The following is a 25,372-nucleotide window of genomic DNA, read 5'->3' as shown; positions in this document are numbered from 1 at the left end:
CACATCCCCCTCTCTAATTTTCAAGATACATGTTCCTATTGCTGGCTATCCTGACCCAAGAAGCTACCAAATCCCGAAGATACTCTTCCTAGTAAGAATATACCTGGGTTTCCAGTGGCCCATCAACAAAAGGGGTAGAGGACTCCTCACACACTGCCAGGCTCCGCACCAGCTTCAGCTTAGAGTTAGACTAGGGGAAAAAAAAAGACATTTGCAAGCTGAGAATTCTGGGGTGTCCTCTATGGTTTTGTCAAACACATACCAGAAAAATTAGGTCCTTCTTGTGCAGGTCTGTGCAGGTCTACTATTTTTAAAGGCAACTTGAATATTGGTAGCAATTACTACATCAACGGTTGAGAAATAATCTAGCATAATTATCTGTGCCCCAAATCCAATCCAGAACTATAAGTTCAAAAATGCACACAGAACAAGAGAGATCAGCTAAAGGAAGCTATGCAAAATGCTAAATGAATGAACTCCACTCCATTGCCATGTTACAAATGACTTAGGCTGCTTGGTATAGTTTATAAATTGGATAATCCTCAGAATCAAATAATTTATTCTGAAAACCATTTCTGTAAAGACTGTTTGGGATTCCCAGCAAGAAAACTGGACCCATTTTAAGCAAGCTCTACCTAAAGATACTTCAGACATTAGTCTGTTCATCCTTTTTCAACCTATTTCAACCTGTCATTTCTTCATTTCTTTTCACCAATCTGAAAAAAGCAGCCCATCCAATTAAATTAAATTCAAAAAGCACTATTAAGTCCCCAATCTATTTCAGACACTGTGTTAAGATGTAGGAAAGAAAAATAAAAACAAAACAATCCCTGCCCTCAAGAAGCTTACATGGTGAGGGGTCAGGGGTCAGATGTGTGGAAGGGGAGGAAACACAATATGTACACAGAGAAGTAAATATAAAATCTGCATATTTGATAAAATAACTTGAGAAAAGTAAATTAGAGCTCCTTATTATAGTGATTGGAATGAGGAGTCCCTGAGATTAAGAAATTAAAAACTGAGGATGCTTGATCAGTTTCTCCAACTCATTCTAATTCTTTCATTTGCTGGCAAATATTTTCTTACCCTCACCCTTTCCCCCCACTTTCAGGTTGAAAGTGTTATTTCAGAGTAATGTCTCTTAGTATCAGCAGGATGCACATGAAATGGAAATGAGTTATAATGTGATAATCTAAGCATGAACACTAGGGCTAGGAAATGGAAACCCACACATATCCAGAAGAGACTAAAGGAAGAATATTCTTTACATCCTGAGCTCAAATCCTGCCTAAGACACTTATTGTGTGACCTTAGGTAAGTCATTTCACCTCTGCTTCAATTTCTTCAACTATAAAATGAGGATGATAGCCATATGAGGATCAATTGAGGCATTTGTAAATCACTTAGCATAGTTGTTGGAAGGTTTTGTGATCTTCCCTCGGACAGCTTCCAAGCTTTCCCTTTTGTATGTGAAAAGCCACATCTTTAATATGGGGTAGAAATGCCGCCTCTTTTTCAGGAGTTTCAGGAAAGTCATTCTTGATTCCATCTATGACTTGGGATCTTTGACCAACAATCATCAGTTGAGGGAGATGAATATGTGGGCCTGGAATGTCCTTGGATTTGTTTAAGATTAGTTAACAGAGGAGTGATGAACACTGCCTTACAATATATGTCTGGGGTCAGATGGTCACTTAACTGCGATGCTATTGGGAAAAGCAGGACAGATCTCAACTGGTTTTAAAGGTAAAAGTAAAAAGCACCAAAAACCAGTTATGAGCTGATTCACAGTGGCAGAATCCTTAGGGAGTTCAGGAGGAATGCCAGGGCAGAAAACTGGAAGCATGCTCTCAAGTAAGGAATTGAGGTATTTATATGGTGTTCCAAAACTTACTGTGGCTCACCCTCTGGGCCTTGCAGACGTGCTAGCAAAGCACGCAGGGTGTTCAGCCATTACCTCTTCCAACCTGATGCAGAGGATCATTGTCACCCCATCTCTTTTTTTCAGTCATGCACTTCTTTGACACTTTTAAGCCACTTTTGAACAATTCTTCAATGATAAGGTTCTGTTGTCTACTCATGACTTGTATATGTTTCTCCATTCTCCTCTAGGTGACTTAGAATGCATTCTTCATTAACTTTGTCATTCCATGCTTATCATATGGCAAAACTGGAAAAATACTGTTGTTAAAAAAAAAAAAAAGAATTGGTGGAGTTGTGAGATTATCCAACTATTCTGAAGAGGAATTTGGGACTATGTCCAAAGGACTACCAAACTGCGTACCAGTTTGTGGTCCTTTTGCGATCCAGCAGTGTTTCTACTGGGAATATATTCCAAAGAGATCATAAAAGAGGGAAAAGGACCCACATATGCAAAAAATATTTGTGACAGCTCTTTCTAGTGGCAAGAAACTGGAAACTGAGTGGATGACCATCAGTTGGAGAATGGCTGAATAAGTTATGGTATATGAAAATAATGGAATATTATTGTTTTATAAGAAATGATGAACAGGGTGATTTCAGAAAAGTCTGGAAAAACTTACATGAGCTGATGCTGAGAATCAAGAGAACATCGTACACAGTATCAGCATGATTCTATGATGATCAACTGTGATGGACGTGACTCTTTTCAGAAATACAGTGTTCCAAGTCAATTCCAGTAGACCAGGGATAGAAAATGCCATCAAGAGGGAGGGAGAACTATGAAAACTGAATGTGGATCGAAGCATATTATTTTCACCATTTTGTTTGTTTGTTTGCTTTTTCTTTCTCATAGGATTTTTCCATTTTGGTCTGTTTTTCTTGCACAATATACCAAATATGGAAGCATGTTTAAAAATATTGCTTGCTATCTTAGGGAATGAGAAGAAAAAATATAGAATATAAAATTTTACAAAAATGGATGCTAAAAACTACATGTATTTGGAAAAATAAAATTCTACCGACAATTTTTTAAAATAAAAAAAAAAGAAAGAAAAAGAACATAAAAAAAAAAAAATGAAGCTGTTTTAAAGAGAATCATGGAGTTATAAAAGCAATGCATAGTTTCCCAAATACTATCCAGCTCTCTCCTCTCCTATTCAATTCTAGGACTAATTCAAAGTCCAATATGGTATATGCATAATACAAATTTATGGAACCCTGTATACCCCATTTAGTATATATTATTACTAGTCATCTATCCAATGGCATATACCTGGATATGGGGCAGTCATTCTTCATCCACTTCATTTTTTTTCCTGTGTAGATTATGTCACACTTAAGAGTAGTTACAAGACGGAGGGGAGGTGGCCAGGAGGTTTGATATCTTCCAAGAACATCTGGAAAGTCTAATCACCTATAGGAAATCCCTCACCTATTTATACTATTTGAAGTCCTTGTAACATGGCAAATATCTTGAATACTTATGATCAGAATAATTGAACAAAGTTATTTCTGTTTTTAATATAAGAATGGGAGATATTCTATTGCAGCAGAGACTTTAAAGCAATGTTGTACTCAACTAAATCAAATGATTTTTTTATATGTGACAAGAAGCAAAGTGAAAATTGATCTTTCCAGTCAACTGCATGACCAGAAGATGAGCTGTTGTGAATGGAGGACTTAGCTTTGACTGAAGGCAGAAAAACCACATTTAAGTCTTGTCTTTTAACACTTGTTGGCTAGAAGATAGTCACATCCAGAGGTATGCTGTTAAGAGTTTCACAACTGTTTCTGTCCCTTCCCCCAAAATGTATGCACAACATACTTTAAAGTTTAATTTGCATTATTAACATTTTCTTCCTAAAGAAAGGTTCGGTAAGATCTTTTTACTTCATACCCATCAATTTCTGTTTTAATTCAACCTCCAATCCTAGAATTCCCCCCATAACAAAACCAGACAGTTAAATAAAACCAACCAATACATCAAACTAGCTTGATATTTTATCCAATATTCAGTATTTATTGAGAAGAAGAAGGTGGCATTTTGTCATCTGTGGCTCTGAAATCACTAATGGTGACTGAACTTGAATTCAACTGATTCTTGGTATTTTCATTTACATCACTATGTCAATATGTATACTGTTATCTTGGTTAATCTTTCTTTGATCTCCACTAGTTCACAGAAGTTCTCCAGAGTTTTCCTGAACCATTCATAATTTCTTAAGAAGTAAAAATATTCCTTTATATTCATATGCTACCCTTTGTCTAAACATTCCCCAATCAACAGAAACCTACTGCATTTTGTTTGTTTGAGGCTTTTTGGTTGTATGTCAATTACTTTTAAAAAGTTAGTAGAAAGAAAAAAGTAGGCATATAAAGTGACACATATTTTCTCAACCTGCCTTTTTTATTACTAATGATAAATGTCCATGTTTGTATCCTTCCCTCTTTTTAGATACCTTGCAAATCAATTCCCCAACATTGTCGAAAATATACTGCTTGCATCTAGATTTCCTTTAAATGTACTAAGCTAATCTTTCCTATTTTAGTTTTCTTTAAAATCTTTTCTACCTGTTCATGTAATATATTAGAAACGAACACTGCGGTTTATTTTTTGTTTTTGTCCAGAACTTATAATTTTATTAATGTGATACTTTATGTGAGGAAATTGCCTCTAATAATGAAAATCAGCAACTAATCTGAAACAGAGTATTAAAAGATTAAGACTAACGCAGTATTAAAGGTTCAATGTCTTGCCCAGGGTCACACATTCATATGACATATGTTAGACATGGGACTTCAACTTGGGTATTCTATACCACATTGCTTCTTATGATTAAGAATTATTTAAATCAATAAAAAATAACTACTGAACACATTTTTATCTATCCAATGAGAGGACGGTTGAATTAGCCTGTGAGGTCCTAGTTTTAAATTTATGATCTTATCATGTACTGTGTGTGCAGAGCCAGGTTTGTAGTACATTAAAAAAGAAGCACAAGACATGGTTTTTTCTCTTAAGAAGTTTATGACAATATGTAGCAAGATAAGGCAAAGTACAAAAAGCTGCAAGCACATTCAGATTGTTACTAGTCAAAGAGCTGGTGGAAGGAAAGATGCTCTTTATTATGATAGCCAAGTACAATGACAGAGATGGTTATCACACTTCTGGCTCACAGCAACTACACATGCATGTATGCACACAATCCACACCACACATACATTGTACCACACCACATATACCTCCCCTCAACTCAGATACAAACACCCATATAGCTTTTCTAAACCAGGTATTTCTTTGGGCAGAGAAAAACAACACAGTGACAACCATTTCCACTGCATGAGATGTTCTAGTCCTTTACTGCTCCCCCAACTAATTAATAGTTACTTTGCTAAAACCTTACACGTCTTTGTGATACCTTTGCCTAAAATTATTCTTTATAGTATTGGTTTTTAAGTATTAATTTTTAAAAATCCCTTAACTCAAAATGAGAATAACCCAAAGTTGTTGGCTCTTTTCTTATAAAAAGAGGGCATAATTTATTGGGAACATGATTTATTACAAGGAAAACTAGACATGGTCACCATGTTCTTAAAGGCCATTGATGGAATGGAATTTCAACAGAACTAGCATAACCCACTTTGCTCAAAGAAGGGTGGCTGTTTGTAGACTGCTCCGTCTCAGCAATGGAACAGTACTTTAACTATGACGACATCAGATAATGGAAAACAGCAAAAACTACAGCATTACAATAAGAACTTAAAAGAAATGGCTGGGGATAGGTAGGGAGACTTAGAGAAAAGATCATGAGAAAGCTTTACCCAAGACAACTGAGAAAACTAGATAGTTGTGATGAGTTGAGTGACAATAATGGTAATCAATGCCCCAGGATAGAAGGCAGTAATTATAGCTCTCTCACCTTGGCTCTTTTTCTGGCATGCCCATGGTTGGAAGCCCGTCTCTGCAAAAAAAAAAAAAAAAAAAAAAGAGAGAGAAAGAAAGAGAGAAAGGGAGGGAAGAAGGAGAGGGAGAAGAGGAAGAGAAAGAGGGGGAAGGAGAGAGAGAGAGAGATAGGGAGGGAGGGAGGAAGCAAGGCAGGGGGGAGAGAGAGAGAGAGAAAGAGAAAGAGAGAGAAAGAAGGAGGGAGAGAGAAAGAAATCATTAAAGGCAGGGGAAAAAAAATCAACACTGGGATAATCATCTCCTGACACAACTGAGAAAATCTATAGCTCTGGGGCCTATTTAAGAAGCACCTAGTCCATCATGAGAATCATAAATATTAGAATAACTTCAGCATTCTCTCCAAACTTAAAATTTCACAGAGCTGACAGGCTACCCCACATGCCAAGAATGACCACTTATGGTCTAGTCAATGAACCTGTCAGAATTCAAACTCCACCTGTGTACAAGAGAAATAATAAAGAAAACTACTACAGCAACGCACAGACTACTTGGGATTGGCATGATAGTGATGGCCAGGAATGTATGCTTTTACTAATCTAATGCAGAACATCCGACCTTGACCAGAGAAAAGTGAACTGAGCTTGTTTCCCCAGCAGGCTTTCATGACATACACATTGCTTTCTGTTGTGATTTAATTCTATCATTTTTAAGCCCAAATGTAAATTCAAGAAAATTTTGTAAAAATTATTTCTCTAAAATAGCAAATTAACAACTGTTAAGAGATATTGCTGCAGTTGTTGGTGTGGGAAAGTCAAGCTCAAGTATCATTCAAGCCAACAATGAGACAGAAATAGTTGAACTGAATCACAGAACTAAGTATGGTCGAAAATACAGGGTAGGGAAATGGTGAAGAGGGTAGACACAATGCCAGGACTGAAAAACTACAGCTACAAAATAGTTTAACTAACTGTCAGAAAACAAAGACCTTCTGACAGTTCTGACAACTGGAGAGGTTGTTCCTGACAAGAACAAGGTTTTGTTTGTTTGTTTTGTTTTGTTTTGTTTTGTTTTTGTTGTTGTTTTTTAAAGCTGTTCAACATTACTATGAAGAAAAAATGCTTGTCGTAGGTGAGACAATACAAAGACTGGAGCGCTGAAGATAGTAAAATGAAATTTTTATCAGTAAAATTAATTTTTTATTCAATTTTACAAATCCAAAAAATTAGTCCAGGTTAAACCCATAAAATCTGGGTATAATGTCAGATATTAAAACATACACATATTCTTAAAATGTTTGGGAGATTTTTAAAAAAAATCTGGTGGATGGGAACAGAGGATAGAACACAGCATAGCATTCTCATTCTGTTATTATTTGTTTGCATTTTGTTTCTTTTTTCTCAGTTTTTCTTTTTCTTCCTTCTTGATCTGATTTTTCTTGCGGATGGCTGTGTGAATATGTACATACATATTGGATATGGCATGTATTTCGGCATATTTGGCATGTATTGGACTACCTGCTGGGTGTGGGAGGGAATGGGGGAAGAAGGGGAAAAATTTATGGCAGGGGGTTATGCAGGGGTCAATGTAAAATTAGTCATGCATATGGCTTTGTGAATAAAAAACTTTAATAAAAAAATACATATATAAATATCTCTGGTGGCCTATAAATCTTATCCCCAGTGAGAAAGTGAACTATAATAACTATACTGATACACTGAGAAGCATATTTGTTCTAGAATAACAGAAATTCCCAAAGGGAAATGGAGTACATCATGACAATCTACCATGCCACACAACATGAAAGATTAGAATAATGAAAATAAATATTTCAATGTCCTAGAAATAGATCTCACTTAAACCCTATTGAAAACTTATGAACTATAATAATCAAGATCAGACTTTGAAAAGTGCATTTATGAAACATTAAATGGATTCAAATTTGTAAGAATAAAAGCCTTTTTCCAATTGACAAATGTGTAAAGGACATAAATAGATAGTTTTCAAAAGAAGAAATTCTACTTAGCAATAGCTACATTAAAAAAAAAATGTTCCATATCCCTGATAATTAAAGGTATACAACTTAAAGCAACTTTGAGGTTGTACCTCACATTCATGACACTGGAAAAGATGACCCCCTTCCCCAAAAGGAAAATGATAAATTTTAGAGAAGCTGTGGAAAAACAAGTCTATTAATACACTCATAATGGAGCTACAAATTAGTTCAGCCATTCAACAAAACTATTTGGAACTATATTCAAAAAAGTTACTGTGTTTTGCCCTACAAATACCACTACAAGGCCTACACTTTAAGGAAAAAAAAATTAGGAGCCTTAGGTACAAAAATTTTTATAGCAACTCTTTTTGTGGTGGCAAAGAACAGGATACATGTCATTTTAACAATACTATTTATTACATCATGAAAATCATGAGAAAGATAATTTCAGAGAAACTTCCATGACTTATATGAACTTAATCTAAACAAAGCCAGGAGAATTATTTACAAAATAACATTTTAAAGAATACAACTTTGAAAGATTTAAGAACTATTATAAACATATTAACCCACCACAACTCCAAGATCATCATAAACCATGCTAACCCACTCTAGACAGAGATACTGCAGTGAAGAACCAGTTTGAGATATATTTATATATATTTAATACATGGTCAATAACAGAATGTTTTCTTTGACTAATTATGCTTATTATAGGAGGTTTGCTTTTCTTTTCTATTGATAAGCTGGGAGAGGTATAAAGGAGAGTAAATTAATTTTTATTAGAAAATATTAAATCAAAAAAATAAAACAAGTACAGCAAAAGGAGGTCATACTGCATAATAAGCTTTTGTAAAGATATAAAATCATAAAGTTTATAATAATTATGAGAAGTGGATGGGCATTTGGTTTCCACAGAGTTGTGAAAATTAAATTAGAAAAATGAAACTTAAATTAGAAAACTGAAACCCACAAGGACATTAATGAATAATCAGGAGTTGGAGGTACTTTGCCTCTATAAGACTGTAAGCGGCTTGAGGGCAGGGACTTTGCAACCAGCCGTGGTGACTTGAGATATGAAAAAAAATCCTTTGGACTTTTGCTATTCAAGGTCATCTTCCCCCTTAAAGAACATAAGCTTCTTGGTGGCAGGGACTGGCTATGTAATGATGCACATTCTGTAATTTCTGTAACGCCCAATTAATAGAGAATCTGGGAAAAGAGGCTTGTTCTTCAGAATCTGAAATAAAATACCACCTTTCAGGTTCCAAAAGTGTGTCTTAACCTAGGTACCCATTCTTGAAAGAATGTAAAATAAATCTTTCCTACATTCATCAGTGAGTCAGTCAGTGGAGTTCTTGATATTTTGTTTCTTACAGTTACACTTAAATTCACTTTGTCACAGTTATTTTGCCCACCACTGCACCTTCTGTAGATGGTTATTGTGAGTTTCAAATAAGATCATGAATGTAAAGTCAAATGGCCATTCCACAGCTCCAACAACTACCACAAAAAAGTCATTTAACTTCTCCTGAGATTCCATAGCTATAAAACAGAAATAATAACATTTATACTATCTACCTCACTTTGGCCAAATATTTTATAAACTTTAAAAAACTACATAAATGAGATTTTCATTTGATCTTCTATATTCTCTTTCTAAATATGGGATTGTATTACTTTGAGTAGGTCATTTAAAATAGGATTCATCTTTCAAGAGTTCCCAAAAGTATTGGCTTGGTTGTGTAGATCCCAACCTATCAATGAGTAAAATTCAAAATGTATTTTTCCATAGAAACAATGATATTATGCCAGTCTATAAAAATCTGATTTTATCCCATAATATAACTGAACTATGGTACTGACAATTATGGCAATGCTTCTATGGGTAAACTTTTATGTGGTAGAAAATAAGAAGAAATAAAGTAGGGATTCATCCATGGTGGAATAAGCTAAATAAACTGGTACACAGAATTTTAATTTGCTATTAAAAAAAAAAATAACTCAGAGAAACACGAAAATCCTTCTGCAAATTGATACAAAATGAAATAAGCAGAATCAGAAAACTATTATGCATAACTGAAAGAACAATAAAGTAACACTGAATGCTGAGTAAATGGAATCTCCAAACTTGGCCTTAGAGAAGGTGAGAAAATGTTACCTCTCTTTCCTTCACTGGAAAGGCTAAGGACCATGGACACAGAATGTTGTATATACAATCTGGTTAAGTTTATGTGACCCCTAATTTTGCTGATTTTTTTCCCTGGGAAAGGAAATATTGGAAAGGATATATTCGGGAATGAAGGTGGTATAAAAATAAAAGATTTTAAAAATGTAGTAAGATGAGGGCTGAGGTGTAGAACTTTACTGGGTCAACAGAATTGAGTTGGTGGCAGGAAAATAATTCTCTCTATGAAAGTATATCTTTCTTTCTATTCTACATTAGAGATGCCAAAAACATCTCCAAGAGTTCAAGAGCTGAGAAATGTTACCCCATTCTTCACCTTTTACATCATAGTAGCTCCCCTAAAGGCTGTCAAGACAAAAGAGATGGGTTGCTCCCACAAAGGTTCCAATGTTTATGGAAAGGTCCCATAAGCAATGGCTCCAACAGCAATGCAGGCCCCTAATGTAGTGATAAGGTCTTCAAAGGTATTGGTTCCCTCAAGAAGCAATGAAAACTGTATTGATAGAAAAGTTTCTGCAGCTTCCACAACAGTAAGGAGAGTAGTTCCTACTGAAGTTGAGTGAGTAATATTACAGTATCTACTTATGTGTATTATTATGTAAAAAATAGATTTTCTAAGAAAAAGACTATACAAACTTTACCCCCAATGCTTGCTTCTTAGCCCACATAATAAAGTTTAGTATTATTTACAATGACCTGTTAAGAAAGGAATAACTTAGTCATTAGAACTAATCTAATTACATCTTTGACTATAATATGTTGTAATATAATTAAGCATATTGCTTATATATCTTAAGGATTCATGATTCATTAATGGTATCTGAAGTCAGTCACTAGAAGAATAGGTGAATATTTACTGACATGGAATATGTTATTATTACCATAGTCCAAGAGGAGAAAGGAACACAGAACAGGAAGACAGGGGAAGGAAGACAGAGGGAGAACAGAGTGAAGAGTCTGTAGAGGGACCTGGCCCATGCCAGGTAATACCATGGGGGAAAATGTAAAGTCTTCATCAACTTAATAACGGGAGAGATGTAACTAGAAAAAGATCAGGGTGTCTCAGTAGCCTATAAACTCAATACGAGACATCAATGATACAGTAAACTGTATTTTAGTACTTTAGACTGCAATAAGAGAGATACAATTCACATGAATAAAGAAGTCACATCAAAGGCAGCTAGGTGGCGTAGTGGATAGAGCACCAGTCCTGAAATCAGGAGGATCTGAGTTCAAATCTGACCTCAGACACTTAACACTTCCTAGCTGTGTGACCCTGGGCAAGTCACTTAACTCCAATAGCCTCAGCAAAAAAAAGAAAAAATCAGATTACACCTCGAACATTCAATTTGCCCCGGGAACCACATTTTAGGCAGGAAACCAGTAATCTTGCAGTTTCCAATACTGCAAAAAGGATTGTGAAAGACTTCAAGTTCATGTCACATGAGAAGCAGATGAGAATTGAGAATTTTTAATCTAGAAATAAGAATACAAAGGGGAGACCTAAGAACAGTTCTTTAAGTATTTAAAGTACTTTCGCATGGAAAAAGTATTTATTATTCTGCTTAACTTAAACAGACAGGAAAAAAGACTATGGGAAAGAAGCTGTAAAGAGGCAAAGTTAGATTTGCTATAAAGAGACATAATTAGGTCTATTCAATAGTAAAATAGGGTGCCTAAGAAGAAAGCAACAATATAAAAGCTAGCTTTATCCAATGCAAAGCACTTTACATATATCCTTGTATTCTCATAATTACCCTGGAAAGTAGAGACTATTATTATTATTATTCCCATTTTACAGATAAGGAAACTGAGACGAAAAGAAGTTAAGTCACTTGCCAAGGGTCCCACAGTTAAAGTGTTTGAGCCTAGATCCAACCTTAGATACTCTTGACTAGCACTCTATCCACTGTGTCATCTGGTGGCCTCTTAGGTTTTTAGATAGAATCCTCTCACCTGAAGTCTACCAGAAAAAAAAATGAATGAACACTTGTGAGATAGCAGATACTCTTTTTCAAATATGAGTTGGTTGATTATAAATCTAAATTGTTTTGATTCTATACATACATAAAAGGGGGAAAACAAAATGCTTCAAGGACAAATTTAAGTCTTTTATAAATATCCATAGAAATTATGCTTCTATAGACAATCTTGGTACGGTTGGGCTTGGCCAATCAATCAAGAATCATTTATTAAACATATATGTCAGGCTTGATTTAAAGCATTGGGGCTACAAAGACAAAACTAAAACAGCCCCTGACCTCAAGCTTATCTTAAGTTGGGGAAAACAACACAAGCACAAGTAAGGACATATAAAGTAGATAAAAAGGTAATTCCAGAAAGGAAACACTAGTAAATGAGGAAAGGAGAAGCTGTTGAACTAAGCTTTGAAAGAAACTAGAGGTTCTACAATGCAGAGGGAAGGAGGGAGTATAGTCTAGGCATCGGAAATAAACATGGACAAAAGCACTGAAGTATATATAATATCACTGAGAAATAGCAAGAAGCCCAGTTTGGCTGGATCAATTAATACATGAAAGGGAGTAATATATAATTAGGCTGGTTGGACTTTTTGGAAAGGTTTTGAAAGGTTTAATCAGCAGAGAAGTTTGTGATTCTAGAGATAACAGGAAGCACTGGACTTAATTAAGCACTCTGGTATATGGACTGGGGAGGGAAGATCCAGTAAAAGACTATTTCAATAATCCAGAAAAAGAGTGATAAGGACTTGAATTAAAGTTGATAGCCAAGTGAGGAAATACAAGAGAACAGATGAGAAATGTGATGGAGGTAAAAACAACAAGATATAACAACCAATAAGCTAAAAGGGATGAGGGAAAGTGAAGAGTCATGGATGATTTGAAGGTTGAGAACCTTTGAAATTTAAGAATGATTGTGTCATATTCAGTATAAAAAAATTAGAAGAAAAAAAAGTAGGATGGAGGGAAAGATTCAGTCAAAAATAATGAGTTCAGTTTTGGACTTCTTGAGTTAGAGATGCCTACAGGACATCTACTTTGAAATATCCAATAGTCAGTCAATGATTCATAGGATTAGAGTTCAAAAAAGAGGCCATATTTACTAGATATGGGTCATCTGTGTAGAGATGAACCCATAAGAGCACATAAGATCCCTGAAAGAGTATAAAGAGAGAAGAGAAGGTAAATGACAGAGGCTAGGGGCTTATTCACAGTTGAATGGAAGAATATCAACAATGATTCAGAATTCCAAGAAGGATCAGTCAGACAGGAGAATAACTAAGAGTAGTTATGTTCATGATTTAGACATAAAGGATGATATTATAAACAAATTAAGTGAACAGGGAAAGTTTACTTGTCAAATCTTTAGAGAATATGACCAAACAAAAATAGAGAGCATTATGAAATGCAAAATAGATAATTTTGATTACATTAAACCAAAAAGATTCTGCACAAACAAAACCAATGTAGCTAAGATTAGAAGAGAAGCAGAAAGCTAAGAAATAATTTTTATAGTCAATGTTTTTGATAAAGGCCTCATTTCTAAAATATACAGAGAAATGATTCAAATTTATAAGAATACAAGTCATTACTCAATTGATAAATGAGCAGACAATTTTCAGATGAAAAAAATTAAAGCCATCTATAGTCTTTCGAAGAAATGCTCTAAATTACTATTGGTTAGAGAAATACAAATTAAGACAACTCTGAGGTACCACTTCACACCTCTCAGATTAGCTAAGATGACAGGAAAAGATAATGATAAATGTTGGAGGGGATTGGGAAATATGGGACACTGATACATTCATTGTTGGTGGAACTGTGAACAGATCCAACCATTCTGGAGAGCAGTTTGGAACTATGCCCAAAGGGTTATCAAACTGTACATACCCTTTGAGCAAACAATGTCACTACTGAATCTGTATCTCAAAGAGATCATAAAAGAAAAGAATCTATATGTGCAAAAATGCTCTTTTTGTAATGGCAAGAACTGGAAATTAAGTGGATGCCCATCATTTGGCTGAATTAGTTATGGTATGTTAGTGTAATGAAATATTATTGTTCTATAAGAAATGATGAATAGGCAAAATTTCAGGATTTCAAAAAATCCTGGAAAGACTTACACGAACTGATACTAAGGGAAGCAAATAAAACCAGGAGAACATTGTACACAGCATCAGCAACATTATGTGATGACCAACTGTGATGGACCTGCCTCTTCTCAGCAATTCAGTGATTGAAGACAATTCCAACAGACTTGGGAACATGATAAACAGGGAAATATATATAATAGGCTTGGACATTTAACCTATATCAGACTTCATGCTGTCTTGGGGAGTAGGAGATAAAGGGGAAAGGGAGAAAAATTTGGAACGCAAAATCTTTTAAAAATGAATGTTGAAAACATTCATAGTCACATTTTTGAAAATAATACATGTATTTGGAAAAATAAAATACAATTGAGAAGAAAAAACCAACTTTGAGGTACGACCTCATACCTATTAGATTAGCTTAAAATGATAGGAAAAGATAATGATAAATGTTGGAGGGGATATGGGAAAATTGAAACACTGATGCATTTTGGGTGGAACCATGATCCTGCCATTCTGGAGAGCCATTTGGAACTATGCCCAAAGGGCAATAAAACTGTGCATACCCTTTGATCCAGCAATATACTACTATTTGGTCTGTAGTCCAAAGAGATCATTTAAAAAAGGGGTCTACATTAAAAATGTTTGTAGCAGTTCTTATTGTGGTAGCAAGAAACTGGAAATTAACTGGATGGCCATCAATTGAGAAATGGCTGAGTAAGTTATGGTATATGAATATAATGGAATATCATTGTTCTACAAGAAATGATGAGCAGATAGATTCCAGAAAAGCCTGGAAAACTTACACAAACAGATGCTAAGTGAAGTGAACAGAATCAGAAGAACACTGTACACAGTAACAGCAAGACTGTGTGATTGTTCAACTATGACAGACTTAGCTTTTCTCAGCAATTCAGTGATCCAAGACAATTCCAACAAACTTGGGAAGAAAAATGCCATCTGCATCCGGAGAAAGAACAATGGTGATTGAATTCAAATGAAAGTATGCTATTTCACTTTTTTTTTCTTTCTTGTGGTTTTTCCCTTTTGTTTTGATTTTTCTTTCATAACATGATTAAAATGGAAATATGTTTACATGTAAACTATAACAGATTTCTTTTTGCCTCAGAGAGGGAGGAGGGAAAGGATAGAGAAAAAAAATTGGAACTCAAAGTCTTACAAAAGTGAATGTTAAAAACTATCTTTACATGTAATTGAAAAAAATAAAATAATATAAGTGAAAAAAAGAGAGTAGTCACAAAAATCTAGGAAAGAGAAAAGTACCCAGAGAAAGAGAGTAGTAAAGGATAAAGACTGAGAAAAAGCCATTAGATGTAAATGAACACTAGTAATTTTGGAACAATTTCAGGTACATGATGAGGCTGAAAGGAGTTACAAGGGGTTGAGAAGTGAGAAAAGAATATATAAAGAATTTTTTCCATAAGTATGGCTGTGAAAGGGAAAAAAAAAGATATATTCTTAAGAAGACAATTGGAAATTTTTATGGGTAGGGAAAATCTTGGCATGTTTGCAGTTATTAGGGGGAAAGCCAAAACATAAGAAGAGATTCAGTCAGCCAATCAACATACATATATTAAGCATCTACTATGTTCCAGGTACTGTAGTAACACTGAGGATACAAAGTGACGCAGTAGACAGTGAGTAGATAACTCAAAATCTAATGGGAGAGACAATAAACAAACAAGTATGTACAAACAAGACACATACATGGGATAAAAATAGAGAGAAGGGACTAGTATTAAAAAGGTGTTGGGAAAAACTTCTGGTAAAATATAGGATTTTAGCTAAGATTTAAAAGAAAGCAAGGGAGATCAGCTGGTAGAAATAAGGAGTGAGAAAATTTCAAGCATTTGGACAGACAGAGAAAATCCATGGAGCTGAAAGATGGACTGTCTTGTTCAAGGAACAGCAAAGATGCCAGTATCACTGGATCAAAGAGTACATTTCAAGGAATAAAGTATAAGAAGACTGAAAGAGAGGAAAGAAGTTTAAAGTTATAAAGAGGTTTTCAATTCCAAAAAGAAGATTTTGTATTTAATCCTAGAGGTAATATGGGAGTCACTGGAGTTGGAGGTGACACTCCAGGGGAATCTGAGTTTTAGGAAAATTACTTTGGGGGTAGAATAAAAGATGGTTTGGAATGGGCAAATTTATTTGTAGACTACTGGAATAGTCCAAAAATATAAGCTGATAAGGATCCTGTATAAGGATAATGACAAATCAGAAAAGAAAAGGGGACATGTTGCAGAGATATTGCAAAAGTGAAATTAACAGGCCATAGCAACAGAGAACAAGGAGTCAAGAATGGCTGTGAGCATGAGGAATTGCCCTCCATCCTAATAGGGAGATGATAGTGGGGAAGAGTTTAAGGGGAAAGAGTCTCTTTTCAAACATGTAGAGTTTAAGAAGTCTATTGAACTTCCAATCAGAGATATCAGAAGGACAGTTGGAGATGTGAGACTGGAATTCAGCTGAGAGAATGGAGGAATATTGGTGTATGTGAGAATCATCAGCCTAGAAATGGTAATGAAACTCTTGATAACTGGTGAAATCACAAAGGGAAGTAGCATAGAAGGAAAATAGTAAAGGCCAAGACTCCTAGGGGCAAAATCTGGTTATAGATCAAGCAGAAGAGATAGAGGAATGGTCAGACAGAGGAGTGTGGTGGCCTAAAAAGAGAGAACATCAATGAGAAGAGGATGACACATATTAAAGATAAAAGAGTGAAAGAAGAGGCCGAGATCAAGGGTGCAAATAGATGGACTGGCTTAGGTGAGGAAAAGTATCACTTAATCAAATACTGGAGGAGAATAAAATGGGAGACGACAGCAAGAGGAGATTTAAAGGAGACAAGAAGTTCATTGTGAATTGCCTCTATTTTCCCATTAAATTATGGAGCAAATTCCTAGGAGAATAGGAAGGAGTGGGTGTAAAATATTTGGGGAGCAAAAGTCTCTTCTTTTCAACTGGGGAAGAAAGGAAAGAGAAACCTGAAAGCCTACTGAGATGTTGAGCGGTTTAAGATCATGTTGAGGATAACAGGATTAGGAGCAATTTAGACAAAGGATGAAATGAAATGATAATAGGTTATGGTCTAAGTACATTTTCAGAATTTTTGAATGTGAAAATAGAACACTTGTGATCAACGATAAGATCAAAATGTAGTGGTCCTTGTGCTTGACTGAGGGATGACAATGCAGGTCATGGGAGATGAGGAAGCTGAAGAATTGGAGGCCAAGCTGATTGAAGGAATATTTATGCTGAAATCTAGGATTACTCTTTATAGGGGAACAGAAGAATTGGCAGGTTAGGCTGGAATTGGTTCTAAAACTAGGTAAATTAGTGGAAGAAAAAATAAATCTTGAAGGGAGAAGTATTGTCTGGTCACAGAACTGCCTTCTCTCTACAAACTGGATTTGGGTAGAAAACAACATGGCAACCAAGGTGTGAAACACTGCTCAATCACCTACACCAAGTGGCAATTTCAGAGCCTATTTTTGATCCAGTAAATGCTGATTGCTTTAACACAACCAGGATATGAATTTTAACACTGTGCTCTAGGACAGATGCACAGTTTTGGTTGCAAGATTTTAATGACTACAATGTTTTATGACTTGTCCTATCACATGCTTGTGATTCTATTTTTCTTTTTCTCTTCTGAAAAATCTGAAGTATATTAAAATATGATTAGTAACAGACATATGTAATCTAGATGATAGTAGTTAAGCCTCATACTTGTACCAAGATTCTGGGATTAGAAATTGTGTTTTGCTCTCTTTACAAACTTCTGTATGGATCTTCTTATTTTAAAAGGAAGAGCCTTTGGAAGCAAGTGAAACTGAAATATAAAACAGGAAAGTTTGAGATATTTGACCTTGAGTGTCACCAAACACCTAGAGATTCTTCCAGCATCTAAAAGGCACCCTTACAATGAAAAACTATGGTATAAGTTTTCCTTGTCCCTTACCTGTGTCTCCTGCCGAACACTAGTATCCTCACCCTCCTTCTCAATCTCTTCCTTACTTGGTGACTTGGATACAAACTTATTCTTGCTTACAGACTCTTCCACCAGTTTTTTTTCTGATTCTTTCATTATTTCCAGGGTCTCTTGAGTAGTGTTACTGTTAGACATCTTCAGAAGAGTATAGCAGCGTCTAGAGACACCTATGGGAAGAGCAAATACAAAAAAAAAAAGGATATGAGAAAAATTCTGTGCAGGTCTATATTTCATTTTTTGGTGTCTCCTTTCTTCTGAACACAAAGTATAGGCTCATATAGCTTCCTGTGTTTCTTCTCATGAAGACCTTCCCAGACCACTGTTGCCCTCAAGCAAGAACTGCAGCATGAGCACAGGGTCACCCCACTTGCTCTGCTCCCTTTGAGGAAGAAGATATACTTTCCTGCCCCAAAGTGACTCATCTCATGTATCTCACAGGGACCAGCAGCTATAAGGAAGCCAGCACTGCTATCTTACAGGCGGATGTACAAGAAATGCTAACCTCATTACAAACTGACTGGTTGCTCTAAATTTTAAGAACTAATAAAACATAGAATTCATGCCATCAATTAGAGTCCTTAGCTGAGCTACTTCTTTTTCTTCTTTGACAGTATTTTTTCTAATTACATGTAAAGACAAGTTCTCAATACTCATTTTTATAAGATTTTGAGGTCCAAATTTTTTTTCCTTCCCATCCTCACTTCCCGCCTCTGCAAGGCAATAAGAAATCTGACACAGATTAACATGTACAATAATTTTAACATATCACCATATTTGTCATGTTGTGCAAGAAAAATCAGAACAACAGAGAAAAAGACATGAAAAAGAGAAAGCAAACAAAAATAAAAAGGTGAAAATAGTATGCTTCAATTCACATTCATTCTCTATAGTTCTCCCTCTGAATGCAGATATCATTTTCCATTCCAAGTCTAATGGAACTGTCTGGGATCACTATATTGCGAAGAGCTAAAGTCTATCATAATTAATCATTACATAATCTTGCTATTACTGTGTACAATGTTCTCCTGATTTTGTTCACTTCCCTTAGCATCAGTTCATTTAAGTCTTTCCAGGATTTTCTGAAATCAGTCTGTTCATCATTTCTTATAGAACAAGAATATTCCATTACATTCATATACTATAATTAATTCAGCTATTCCCCAACTAATGGGCATCCACTCAATTTCCAATTCTTTGCCACTAGAAAAAAAAAAAAAGCTGCTAAAAACATTTTTGCAAACGTGAGTTTTTTCCCTTGTTTTATGATTTCTTTGGACTACAGACCCAGTAATGGTATACTGCTGAATCAAAAGGTATGCAGTTTGAAAGCACTTTGGATATAATTACAAACTGCTCTCCAGAATAGCTGGATCAATTCACAACTCCACCAACAATGTGTTAGTATTCCATTTTCCTCACATTTCCTCTAACATTTATAATTATCTTTTCCTGTTATCTTAGCCAATCAGACAGATATAAGGTAGTACCTCAAGAGTTGTCTTAATTTGCACTTCTTTAATTAATAGTGATTTAGAGCATCTCTTAAAAGGCTATAGATGGTTTTAATTTTTTCATTTGAAAATTGTCTGCTCATATTCTTTGACCACTTATCAACTGGGGAATGACTTGTATTCTTATAAATTTGAGTTAGTTCTCTACATATTTTAGAATTAATTAACAGAATAATAATAATAAATGGAATCAACAACAACAAAAAACAATTAGCATAATTTAGAATAAGTTGTCAGAAATACTGGTTGTAAAAATTGTTCCCTAGTTTTCTTCAGTCAACCTACCTTAACAAAAATAAAGAATCAGAGCACTTTGTATCACCCATCTATATTTACTCAAATTCTTTTGTTAAACTTTATGTACTTTATGTGTTAGGTACCACATTTAACATTTAACTCATTTTTGTATCCCCTTCAGTTATCTAGCAAGATGATCAATAAACATATCTTAAAAGAATAAAATATAAGATTTGAAAGAAATCTTAGATGTCATTCCATTCTAATGTTATTTGTTAAAGATGGTCAATCTTTTCTTAAATACATCTCCCTTTAATTTTTACCCATGAGTTCTACTTCTAACTTTCTGAAGCAACAAAGAACAAATCTACTGCCTTCTTTTTTTTTTTTTTTAAACAGCAGTTAACTAGATATTTGAAAACAGCAATCATGTTTCCTCATTCCAAAAATCTCTTTTTCTCAGACTGCTGTTTCAAAACTGAGGTCAGTGAAAAAAAATACAAAGCAACCATTTTTCTGTAATTAAACCATCAAATAAGCATGGAAATCTACATTGTGGTTCATGTTCCTCTTTCCCCGTGATCCAGGAGAGGATCAAAAATCCAAATAGCTGGTATGACACTATGGTGTTTGCCTAAATTTCTCAGTGTCAAGAAAAAAATTTAAATCAAGTTGTCTGGGGGATTGATGTCTACCCTGTCATGTAAGTTGCATTTTGTTTAGTCCTTTCTTCTAGCTCTACTCTCCCCTCCAAAAAAGAAAAATATAGCCACCAACTACAACTGAAGCTTTAAAGAGTTCTTATTATCTTTCTTCTCATGAGCGACAGAAAGACTAGGTGGCTCTACCTATTTCTGGGATTACAGATAATTATTTCCAAAGAACTACTGGTTGTCCACCACCCCCACTCCCCCACCCCCAGCCAAATTGCACAACTCCAAACAGGAATAATCAGTCTTGAGAAGGAAGCAATAAAAAATAATGTAATTTTAGGAAAGCCTATATAAGTTAGTAAGCATTCATCAAATTTACTAAGAATACTAAGGACCTCGAAAACAAATTATGTTTAAGAAAAACAAATACAAAAAATAGAATCTAGGAGGTTGTCTACAGAGACCGGGAAACAGACTGCAAGCAATTATCTCCTTAATGGCTATCCTAGTCAGAAATCTCATCTTGTTAAGCATTGTTATCCTATGCTAATCAATGCATATTAAAAATAAGACCATTTTAAATTTAGAACTTTCTTTTCTAGTTCCACCTTACCCCTAGTAGATAAGAATTCTTTAAAAATACAGATATTTCTCTTAGTACTAGAACAAAAATGAAAGTTACACCTTAAAACTGTACCTAGAAAATAAAGTTATAATTCAAAAGATATTTCTTTAGAAAAAGGAAAACTAAAAGAAGGATAAAAACATAGAGAAATTGTTTTCAAATTTTATAACTATTATGGAAAAAAAGGAAATGGGATGGAGAAGAACAATTATAGGAGGGGAATGAGACTAAATAACCCCAACCACAACAAAAATAATGCATAGTTATGAAGCTCCCATGAGGACCTATATATGTGCCTATTGCATCCTACTTTGTGCACATTTAACACTTCAGTCAGGAAAGCAGTACAATTTCTAAAGCAGAATGTCTCCTGAGGACACTCAGCAGCTCAAAGCTGCTCACAAGGGACTGCCAGAAGATGGGATGATAAGCAGGTAGATGATCAGGAGTCAAGATATAGCAATCTTTAGTCAGAGAAACTGCTGCATATTCCCTATAAATTTCTAGTCTGCCAAGGTAAATGCAGTCCAGAGCAGAATGAGATTATGCATTTTCCTATTCTATCCTTTATAAGCAACTTTCTAGGCACTGAGCCAAAAGGACATTACATGGGAGGCTCTCAGAAACAGTAGGGATGGTCTGGAATTGTTTGCTTAAGTCTATATATATACCATATGGAGAGAGTACCAAGAGAAAGACAAGAATAATTGCTTGATGCTGAAAAAACAAAAAGCCAAAACTCCTCTGCCCTATGGTGCTAAATGAGCTGCAAGCTAGGCCTTATACCTTAATATAATTTTTTCAAACTAAGTTAAAACTATTTCCAAACTAGCCACCATGTTAAAAAGGAAGCACTGAAGTGGGATATAAAAACTAAACCCCCAAAACCCATTCACATGTAGCCTTTAATTCTAGAAACAGACCATAAGAGGACCAAGAAATATTACCCAGAGAGATAATTTCTGTTTAGCCCATGGGTTATGTGACTTCAGGAAAAAACTGAAAAAGGGAAGCTCCTTTTGGGTCCTCCTTCACTTCAAAGTGCTGAAAAGGAATTTATATATATACATATACATATATATATACATATACATATATACATACATATATATATACACACACACATATACACACACACACACACACACACACACACACACACACACACACACACACATATATATATATATATATATATATATATATATTAGGGAGCAATGTATTGGAATATAAAGTACTAAAAGAAAATGGTTAGTTGGAACATAAGCCAATCCCTTGAGTTCTATAGGAATCAACCAAAATAGACTTCATTAGCGCTCATTCAACTGATGTTGATAATTGTTCCAATTTCAAATCGCAACAAAAACATCCTTCTCTGTGGCTGCAAAGAAGTCACTAACTTGTAAGAAAAGCCCACGGGTGCTGGTTTCTATCCATAGCAATTTTTCAAGAAAGAATGAAGAGGAAGCAACTCCATTAAAATGTCTGGAAATGTACCTACTTTCTTTGCTTAATATCTGCTATAGCTGTACTTGCCTTAAAATGAGAACTGCAGGTACACTACTTAATGGACTGTCACGTCTTTTGAGCTTTACTGTAGTTTCTGACAGGCTGCTTACACTGGTGGACAAAATTGCATTTTTCACTTCCGTTAGTAAAAGGGGATCAAACCTTCACTTCCCCTCATAAATAAGAGTACCAGAGATAGTTTTTTCTATACTGTTATTCCTATTGATTCATTCATGGAATCTCAGAATAAGAAAAAACACCATACAATCCCAGGGAATCCCAGGAAGGGAACTTAAAGACCATCTATTTTCCTATTCTTTTCAAAGATTGTACTAACACAAATCGTCTAACTAGAGAAGAATACATCACTAACCTCATCTTTCATAGCACGGTTAGCATGCTCTTTGTAGCTAATATAAATTTCACAGTGTATTTAAGTCTAATCCCTCCTACTTTTTTCTTTTTTTAGTTTATTTTATTGAAGAAAAAAAATTAAAAAAAAAAAAAAACCAGCAAAGCAAAGCAAAACAAAACAGGACATTGTTATGTGCCCAGCAGAATAGTAGGGGGAGTGGGAATATATAACAATAAATTACTGGTCCAAGAAAGGATATGTAATAGTAGAAGAAATTATATTCATGAGTGTCCATCTTTTCTTTACTTCCTTGTAGGTTGTTCTTATGTTCTTTATTATATGCCTGCATACTTTATTTTTTCCCCATTCCCCCCACATATCTCTCTATACTGTTAAGCTATAGTTAATTAAGTAAGCAGGTTACAGCAAACTATAGTTGAGTAAGAATATGTTTATGTATACATATATAGATATACACACATATACCTACCTTTCCTATCTCTACTCTCTGCTTTCATTCTGCTCCTTAACTTGCCTTGCTATAATTTAAACAACAACCCCCCCCCCCAAAAAAAAAAATCCCTCCCTTTTGAACTTGCCTTACCCTTTGCTTCATCCTCCTCCATTCATTCCTACTCCTAATTTCTTTGTAGATTTAGGAGGGTGCTATACCTTTGGTGATATATATGGTAGTGGTATATATGAGGTTTTCAGAACTATGAGTCCTTCACCCCACCCTTTAATGCCTCTGTGTCTATTCTTCCTCTGCACTTCATTTGTATAACATAATTACTATTTTTTTACCTTAACTCTGCTCCAATCTTTCTTTTGGGCTACCCAATTGTGGATGCCTTTTTTGGGGGGAGGGAGGGGACTCAGGCAATTGGGGTTAAGTGACTTGCCCAGGATCACACATCTAGGAAGTGTTAATCATCTGAGGCCAGATTTGAACTCCTGACTTCAAGGCTGATCTATACACTGCACCACCTAACTGTCCCTATTGATACCAATTTTAAATATATGGTATAAATTCCATATAATACAAACAAATTGTCCATGTTAAGTTTCTTGAAATTGATCTTTGAATTTGGCTCTTATATGGTAAATTTTCTATTGAATTCAGGTTTGGTTGAAAGAAAGTCCTGCACTAATACATTGTTGGTGGAATTGTAAACTGATCCAACCATTCTGGGGAACAGTTTGAACCTATGCTCAAAGGAATATCAAACTGTACCCTTTGGTCCAGCAATGTCTTTACCAGGCCTGTTTTCAAAAAGGATCATTTAAAAAGGGAAAAGGACTGACATGTGCAAAAATGTTTGTAGCAGCTCTTTTTATATTGGCAAAGAACTGGAAAGTGAATAGATCCCCATCAGTTGGAGAATGGCTGAATAAGTTATGGAATATGAAGGTAATGGAATATTATTGTTCTATAAGAAACAATCAGTAGCCTGATTTCACTTACATGAAACTGATGTTAAGAGAAATGAATAGAACCAAAAGAACATTTTATACAGCAATAAGATTATGGGATGATCAACTATGATATGGGATGATCAACTGTGATGGGCATGGCTCTTTTCAACAATGAGGTGATGCAGGCCAATTCCAATAGAATTGTGATGGAGAGAGTCACCTGCACGCAGAGAGAAGACTATGAGGTCTGAATATGGATCACAATAGTGAATTTTCACCTTTGTTGTTGTTTGCTTGAGTTTTTTCTTCTTCTCATTTTTCCCCCTTTTTGTTCTGATTACAGCATGAATGTGGTAATGTCTAGAAGAATTACACATTTAACCTATATTGAATTACTTGCTGACTAGAGAAACAGAAAGGTGGTGTGGAGGGAGAAAAATATGGAACACAAGGTTCTGCAAGGGTGAATGGTGAAAACTATATTTGCATGTTTTTTGAAAAATAAAAAGCTATTTTTTTTTTAAAGGAAAGAAATAAAGTCTTGAAAATCTGCAAGTTTGTTGAGCATCCATTTTTTTTCACTCAATATTATAGATAATTTTGCTGGATATTATATTTTTGACCACAGGCCTAGTCCTTTTGATTATCAATTTATGATTCCAAGACCTATGGTCTTTTATTGTGGGTGCTGATAAGTACTGTACAATTCTAATTGTAGCTCCAGCACATGTGAATTTTTTTTTCTTATTTCTTGTAAAATTTTCTCTTTGATCTGAAGGTTTCAAAATTTGGCAATAATAGTCCTATATTTTTCACAAAGAATCTTTTTAAGACGGTGATTGGTGGATTTTTTTCCTATTTCTACTTCCTCTAGATGTTTTATCACTCTAAGACAATTTTCTTGGATTATTTCTTACATTATTGTGTCCAGGTTTTTTTTCTTAGACATATTTTTCAAGTAGTCCAATTAT

The 25,372-nt window shown here is 34.9% G+C and overlaps 1 protein-coding gene across 10 annotated transcripts in view; it reads right to left on the bottom strand.

Annotated features, from left to right (window-relative positions):
* R3HDM2 (R3H domain containing 2) overlaps positions 1-25,372 on the bottom strand; it is a 156,814-nt gene that overhangs the window by 42,751 nt on the left and 88,691 nt on the right. For 9 of the 10 annotated variants that reach the window (XM_052001422.1, XM_052001426.1, XM_052001429.1 and 6 more), the window contains exons 2-4: positions 18,066-18,262; positions 5,844-5,885; positions 104-190 (exon numbers count right to left, since the gene is read on the bottom strand). In XM_052001422.1, coding sequence (XP_051857382.1) covers positions 104-190; positions 5,844-5,885; positions 18,066-18,230 — 294 coding nt within the window. In that variant the 5' untranslated portion in view covers positions 18,231-18,262. The remainder of the gene's footprint in view (positions 1-103; positions 191-5,843; positions 5,886-18,065; positions 18,263-25,372) is intronic. The other variant, XM_052001423.1, reaches the window with a different exon arrangement.

The sequence above is a fragment of the Antechinus flavipes genome, chromosome 5 (genome assembly GCF_016432865.1).
Source record: "Antechinus flavipes isolate AdamAnt ecotype Samford, QLD, Australia chromosome 5, AdamAnt_v2, whole genome shotgun sequence".
Classification (NCBI taxonomy): domain Eukaryota; kingdom Metazoa; phylum Chordata; class Mammalia; order Dasyuromorphia; family Dasyuridae; genus Antechinus; species Antechinus flavipes.
The sequence above is the reverse complement of the archived record's forward strand: the minus strand, read 5'-3'. Positions and strand labels throughout refer to the sequence as shown.